The sequence below is a fragment of the Serinus canaria genome, chromosome 1A, assembly GCF_022539315.1.
Source record: "Serinus canaria isolate serCan28SL12 chromosome 1A, serCan2020, whole genome shotgun sequence".
Taxonomy (NCBI): Eukaryota; Metazoa; Chordata; class Aves; order Passeriformes; family Fringillidae; genus Serinus; species Serinus canaria.
Window position 1 is genome coordinate 38,145,056 of NC_066314.1, and position 7,195 is coordinate 38,152,250.

General features: G+C 37.3%; 1 protein-coding gene across 1 annotated transcript in view; it reads left to right on the forward strand.

Annotated features, from left to right (window-relative positions):
* LOC127059114 (uncharacterized) overlaps positions 1–6,406 on the forward strand; it is a 35,812-nt gene extending 29,406 nt beyond the window's left edge. The window contains exons 2-4 of the mRNA XM_050969902.1: positions 3,811–4,000; positions 5,332–5,601; positions 5,990–6,406. Of these exons, the coding sequence (XP_050825859.1) occupies positions 3,811–4,000; positions 5,332–5,601; positions 5,990–6,010 (481 nt within the window). The 3' untranslated portion in view covers positions 6,011–6,406. The remainder of the gene's footprint in view (positions 1–3,810; positions 4,001–5,331; positions 5,602–5,989) is intronic.
* Positions 6,407–7,195: the final 789 nt, after the last annotated feature.

A 7,195-nucleotide genomic window follows, 5' to 3' on the forward strand; every position in this document is an offset into this window, starting at 1 on the left:
AGTTCTGCACTCCAGCAAAGAAATAAATGTCAAGGTAAGCTTGGCAAGCGACAAAAAAGGATGAGTCATATTTCTCCAATTTCATTCCAAAGATGCTATCTTTCACCTTCCTCAATACTGTAGTCACAAGACTGACAATGTTGCTGCTCCTTTATGGGAAGCAGTATTCAAACATTGTGGATAAATGATTTAGTAGAGCCCTACTATAATTTTTCATACATATTTTGTTTTTATTACCAAAATCTGGAAGGAGTAAGCCTCCATATGCAGCAATCAGTGTGCAGTTGCCTATCTAATGTTTATAAATCACTCCTCCTGCCATGCTTTTAGTTGATATTTTCACATTAAAATATATAGCTTGAAGTTGTTTTATGACAAGCTTCTTGTTAAGCAATTAATGGAAATTGTTATGTCCATTTTGCAAAAGAAGAAATGGAGGCAGCATCACTGAGCCCACATTTCCAAGCAATCATTTCCTTTGAGTTGTTTAATTTCTGATTGATTAACCAAATTGACACACCTTGAGAGCTCATTTTTTAGACTGCTATGCAATTTGATTACAGTCAACAGGATCTGCATGCACCTAGCAGGTCTGAAATTCAGGCCAACTACTCAGAAATCAAGGAATTAGAAATAAAAGGCCACTTTTGCAAAGATTTGCAGAAGATTACATGTGATGTTTGGGACACTTAGCCCAGGACTAAAACCAGATGCTTAGCTCTCAAGCTAGAGAATCAGCAGAGTAATTGTCATTCCTGCTAATGCTGCTGAGTAGTATTATTATTTTCCTAAAAGAAGCATAGAAAGTAATTTTGTCTAGCTTATCCCTGTTCTCTACTGTTTGTTAATCTGACTCATTAATATGTATTTCTCTGGAATGAGTAATTATTTTTACTTTAGGGAAAAGAAGTCAGTCCATGATATAAATATTAATTATTAATTAGTTAATTATTGTGATAATAAATAGAGAAACCAGCCATTTAGAAAATATTTTCAGCTGAGTTCATCAGTTTTTTATGCTAATTAGATCTCTAGGTGAAACTTTATGTGTAATGGGCTCCTTTCCTTTCCTTACCTAAAGTTTTGCCATTTCTGTTTTAAATTAGTTTTTTTAAAAACTGAAATGCATAGAAAAGTTTATTGTTCATCAAAGAAATTCAGTTTTAATCTTTTTAAGTCTAATATCCCAGGATAGTGATTTTTTATACTGTCCAAGCAAGGTTTTTTAGATAAAGAGATTCCAGATTGTTGCTTATTAAAAATTACATTTATTCTTGTCTCCATTCTCCCGTGATTACTCTTGCAAACATTGATCCTTGAAAATGTAGCAAAGTGTTGTAATGACATGGTGTTATCCTGTGTGATTAGCATTGCAGAATACAGCCAGCTTCTTTTTTTATGTGGTAAATTTCTATCCTATCCAAATGATTTAATCCAAATTATATGTGGATTAGAAAAGCAATTGTGGTCTGTTGAATTCACCAGCAAGCTGGGGATTTCTAAATTTGACAATTTAAGACTATATAAGTATAAACAAAGCTCATAATTTCCAAAGGATATGGCAGCTATGATTTAACATGTGCTTGCTTCTTGCTTATGGACATCTATATGCATGTTGCTGTACAAAGAAGATATTTAATCCCATGCCAACAAACAACACCAAACCTATTTTGAAAAAGCCAAGTCACCACATTTTTATTCAGTTCTGCCTGTTGTCAAAGCTAAGTGTAAGAAAAAGAAGTGTCCTGAAAAGCCATTTGGAAGCCTTACGGTAAACAATCTCCAAGCTAGTGATAAAAACGTTTCCAAGACATGCTTCTTGGTGTTAGTGGTTCAGAAATCTCCCAAAACTGTGTTTTGTGTTTAGGAGTGATTTCTGGTTTCTCTTTGTTAGGAAGAAAACAAAAAGATTTCTCGCAGCACTAGTCCTGGGACCTTCAGCTGTACCATTCCCAGGCTCCCTGAGCAAGCAGAGATGTGCAAGTGAGAAACGCTAACAGCCAGAGGTGTAATTTTGGTTCAGAAAAACTCTGATCTTGTCTGCACAGATCCATTCAACCTTGCTTTCTCCATACTTAGCTATGTGATTCCTTCAGCTATGTTGCTGCAGGTCTGTTAAGTAACTGGGGTGACAAGACCCTATAAGACCATCAGCCCCTGTATGATGACAACCAAATGGGATCTTCCTTTTCATTTTCTGTACACCATCACCTTTTTTCCCAGCCTACCTTTTGTATATCTCCTCCTCTGCATTTCCTTATGTGGGTTTCTATCACTTCCCTTCTTCCCGCCAGTCTCTCTCATAGTATCTTTATCTTGGTTTTTTAAATGTTGGAAGAAACTGAATTTTGACCTGTCAAATTCATACATACTGCATAGCCATTCCCTGTAACCATGAGATGTGTTTACTGTGCCCTCCCTCTGTCCCTTTTCCCCACTTAGTCTCAGATCAGACTTTTTGTGTGGAGCTCATCTCCTCGCTTCAGACAGGAATCCCTGAGCCAGCTTCTTCTGTAAGGTTCTTCCTTACAGAAGAAATAAATGGGTGCTTAGAGACATGATTTATCTCAGGCTTTTTAAATGCCTGCCTCTGGATGAAACTACTTGAACCTTGTAAGATCTTCTTTCTCTCCTTTGACTAGAAGGGAAACCCAGATAATCAGCTCAACAACTGAGAGTCCTCTTTGAGACACTTACATTTGGCCAGAAAGATCTTTAGTAGCCCTGCCCCATGCAGACCGGTGGCAGAAAATGGGGATTTGAAATAGGAAGATGGTAAAAACCACAATTCCAGCTCCAAACAAAAAAAAATCCAAGAAATATTTAGAGCTAGAAGTACCAATAAACTATGTACTGTTGCATGGCTTTCAAGCACTTGACCTTTTTAAGATTGCAATTTTTAAGTTATACATAAGATGAAGTTTTAAAAAAAATCCAAATCAGCAAAAACTGTAATATCCAGAATGATCTGGTAGAAAAAAAACTTCTACACTGTGAGTTAGGCTTGATGCTTTAGATGTTACAGCTTCCACTCTTCATCCAGTTTCTGAACTATAAAGATGGGATTTATGGCCTTACAAACATGAAGGTGAGGAATCATAATAAAAATAAGCATACTGATTCACATGACAAGTATGTGCCAAATAAAGCCGTAAATCATTTTATGCAGCTTGTCATTCAAACATATTTGACTGTCATCCAAATTGCTGGAATTGTCCTTCACACAGGAAAAAAAACCCCTCTGTTTATTTTTAGGATAATTTGAAGAGCAACATATTAGCTTCAAATTAATGAATAGCTCAAGTTGTTTTTATAAGCTTAATAATATTTTCCATTGTCCCTCCCTCCTTAACACCTATCTTCATGGCCTAATAATTCACATACTTTATTTTTTTGAGTTTGGGTGAGTCATGAAGTGCACATTATGATGATAAATATATCATCTCTGCTTCCTTTTAACATGAACTCAGTGCTGTGATTCACACCATAAACGTATTTTACTCATTCTACCCTTTGTTCATAACCTTGACTGTGTTAACATCAACAGTACTGCTGGAATCACATGTTTCTACTTAAAAGCTAACATAAAGGTCTTATCTGCTTTACATTCTATAAATTCTGTCTGACACATTTTTTTCCTATGACTCCAGCTATTCATTTGAAATCACAAACGTTATTGTAATGCAAGCTGGAGAAACTCACCTTAAATATGAAGGTGATATTTTCCCTCTGTGATGCCATTTAACTGATTTGTTTGAGTAAATTAAATATTGCAAACGGTATTAACAAAGCTTTTTCTTTCTTTTACAGCTTCAGTTCACAAGCTCAAGCTCTGCTGGGACTGTTTTTAAAGTTAGAAAATCAATACACTCTCTGTGTGTTGCCCAAACAGAATCCCACTCGGTGCTCTCCTGCCCGGCCCCAAAGACCTATATTCACTATACCTATATTCACACCATCCCTGATACCCAGAGCATGTACTTTGCTTCTCCAATTTCAAGTGAGTAACTAATGACTTTGCAGTAATTCTAGGAGTGCAGTGCTTGGTGATCCTGACTGAGAGCAATTACATGTGTGTCATTAAAGCAACATGTAGCTGAGCCATAATAATCCAAAGATAGTGATACACTTTTATGTGTGCTGGTGTCAGAACACCAAGGGACATAAGATTTTCCTTAAGAGGAAGTTATTGGAAAGTTAAAAGCAACACAGCATAAGATGTTTTCTATGCAATCCTTTCAGGAGGCTTCTTTGTGACATTAAACCACTGATTGACTGTGTTTGTGTGCTCAGAGAAAGATAATGATTAGAAGTTGCTGGTTAATTACAAGGTGGAAAGAAAACAATGAGATCATTTGGAAGTGAACAGAAAAGCACATATACATGTTGTGGGAGATTCTGAAAGCAGAAAGATTGGCTTATCAGCTTCCAGACCTAGAGAAGACAAACAAGTGCAGAGACTGTTTCCTATCATGAAACAGGGGAAGTTTTGTTGGTTTTTTTCCTGAAAACAAGTAATTTCAGATAAAACATTTTGTCCAGTGTGAACCAATAACCAATGTCCTGCCTTTACATTCAGGGCTGAATATATGCCAGATTTATTTGAAAGGGTCTTTGCAGGGAAAAGATGTGGGAGTATGTGCTGTGAAGCTGTGAAGAGGTGAGAGGAGTGAGTAGGGGCAGGTAAGGAAAGGTGGTGTAGGAGATTTGGAAGTTTCCTAAAGTGGCTTCCTCCAGTAAATCTTCATTTGTTGCTGCAACAGGACAAGACGTACTGCATGCAAATCTGCTAAGGCAACCAGATTGAATAGCTCTAGCCCATAGATCTTGGTCCATCCCTAGACCAGGAAATTGCATGGCAAATTGAGGAATGTATTTTTCACTCAAGCAAATGGCAATCTTACTATTAACTTCCATGGGTCAAGACATTAATTAAAGAACCTACTGGTATTTGCTTTTTAAACATCTTCTTTGATCACAGATCTTTGAACATCTTTGGCTGACATTTTGTTTGTGATGTTCTAACAGCAGTAAAACTTAATTTTCCATTTTCATTCAAGGCTGGAATAAGTTTTGACATAACTCAAACTCCTATGGCTAATTTTAATATTAAGATTAAACAAGGAAGTGTTGTTCTACTTGAAAAGCTTCTTTCCATGAAAACCTCATGTATAGCATAATGTTGAAGAAAGAGACCAGGGTTATCTAAACACTCACTATCCTGTTTACTATGGTTATCAGCTGAGGACTAGTGTATATTTATTACAGAATTGTTAGTTGTTCAGGTACAGCTCACCTATCTGGACCTTTTTTCTTCTTTTTTTCTTTCAGGATGACACTGCCTGCTTATCCTGCCTTGAGAGGAGTCGCACAAAGTCAGTTATTTCTATACCTGTGAGAGATAAACCACCTATGCAATGCCTTGCCAGCCTGTCCCACACCCTTTACCTTCCATCCTTCCTTCTTTCCCTCTCCTGGTGGAGACACAGCATTCTCCCACCCCTGGCCCTGGCTCCTCTGGCACGCAGCCACCATTCTGCAGCAGGTCTGACTGGATCTGATGTCTGCCAGAGACTGTTCTTCATCAGCTGGGCCCTGGAGGTAAGAGCAGTGACTGAGAAAGGCTTCTCCCAAGTAAAATATGACTTATTCATAGGAGCAGAGCACTTGGGGAGAAAAATGTTAATGTGAGATGAGCTGATGTCTCACCGGAAAGATCTACAGGCCTAACTCTTCCTTGGACCCCACTTTCTGGATGGAAATACCCCTGAAGATTTCTCTTTTCTTAGCTTCAGAGCAGAGATCTTCTCTATAATAAGGCAATGCCTCTGTTTTGTGTGTTTGGGAGCTCCTTTTGCCAAGCTCGTCTGGTGAAGAAACTAATGGACATTGGAAACATTCCTGTGACTGCCCTGCTTCATGTACCGCATGCTGCACATCAGCACAAGAGGAGTCCCTGCTTCTAAAATTGAACTCTCTTTCTTAACAGCCTCATTTACCAGGACACTGAGCTGGCAAATCAGATGCACACGACTTGCCTGGCTGTGCTGTGTCCAAGCTCTGCCTCCCTACAACACAGGCTCTCCCCTTGAAGTTCACTGCAGGTAATTTCATCTCTAAGTACTTGTAGGTGTCTGGCTATCTACTTTTTTTGTTGCTTATCGCACTTGGGAATCTGGGAAGACTCTTGAAACTATTTGTTTTTGTGCTGCTTTGAGAGACCATACCATCAGAAAGACACATGTAATATTCAAAAATATAGTGGAATGTCTCCCAATATATCTACGGCTGATTTTAAAACTGTTCAGAAATATCTTGGTTTGTCTTTCTTTTAATTATTACCTAGTAACTGATCACTTATTATATAATTTGCACTCAAGGAGTAATCTGCAAGTATTTACAAATTCAGGCAAATCTTTTTAAGTAGTGTATGTGTATATATATAATAAAAAAAATGAAAACTCCTACTTATTTTTGTGTGTTTTAAAATTCCGCACATTTAATATGAAGGGCACTATCTACTGGTATAATCTAAGGAATTATTTTTCTTAAAAAACAGTGACTGTGATCTTGGTTCAGGAAGTCAATGAAATATTTCAGAATACAGGCTATCTTTCTGAAGATAGAAAAAATTGGGTGGGACAAATATTTTCTGCATCTGGTATTACTTGTAGGTAGTAGTTGTGTTCCTTGTGTCATTGGAAATTATACAAACATGCATTATTACTTGCTTGTTAGCATACAGGCTAGCAATAAACTAATTATCTATTTAATGTATGCCCTTCCTTCTGGTTCTCAGGTTTCAGCCCAGTGAGTTCAAGTCACTATCAGCTTTCAGGCTATGAGTTGTCTCTGCTCCCAAAATGTCAGCAGGAGGATTGCCATTACATTAATTGGGATCAGGATTTGACTTCATGAGTATTTTTTAGGGAAGATCTGAAATGCTGTGTTAAAAATTCAAATAAGAGACATCTCAGCTTACAAATAAGTAAGGCATTCATTTCTTTCTTTATGTAAAATGATTTGGTCAATACCCAGAGGCAGTTAAATTAAGACCGGTTACAGCTTTTACTTGCTGCTAAAAACTCAGTAATTCACATCCAGAATAGATTTTTTCTTTTTAGTAAGAGAGAAGCAGACTCCAGATATTTATATTGTGACACAGATATGATTTCTTTTAGAGCATGCATCAGTC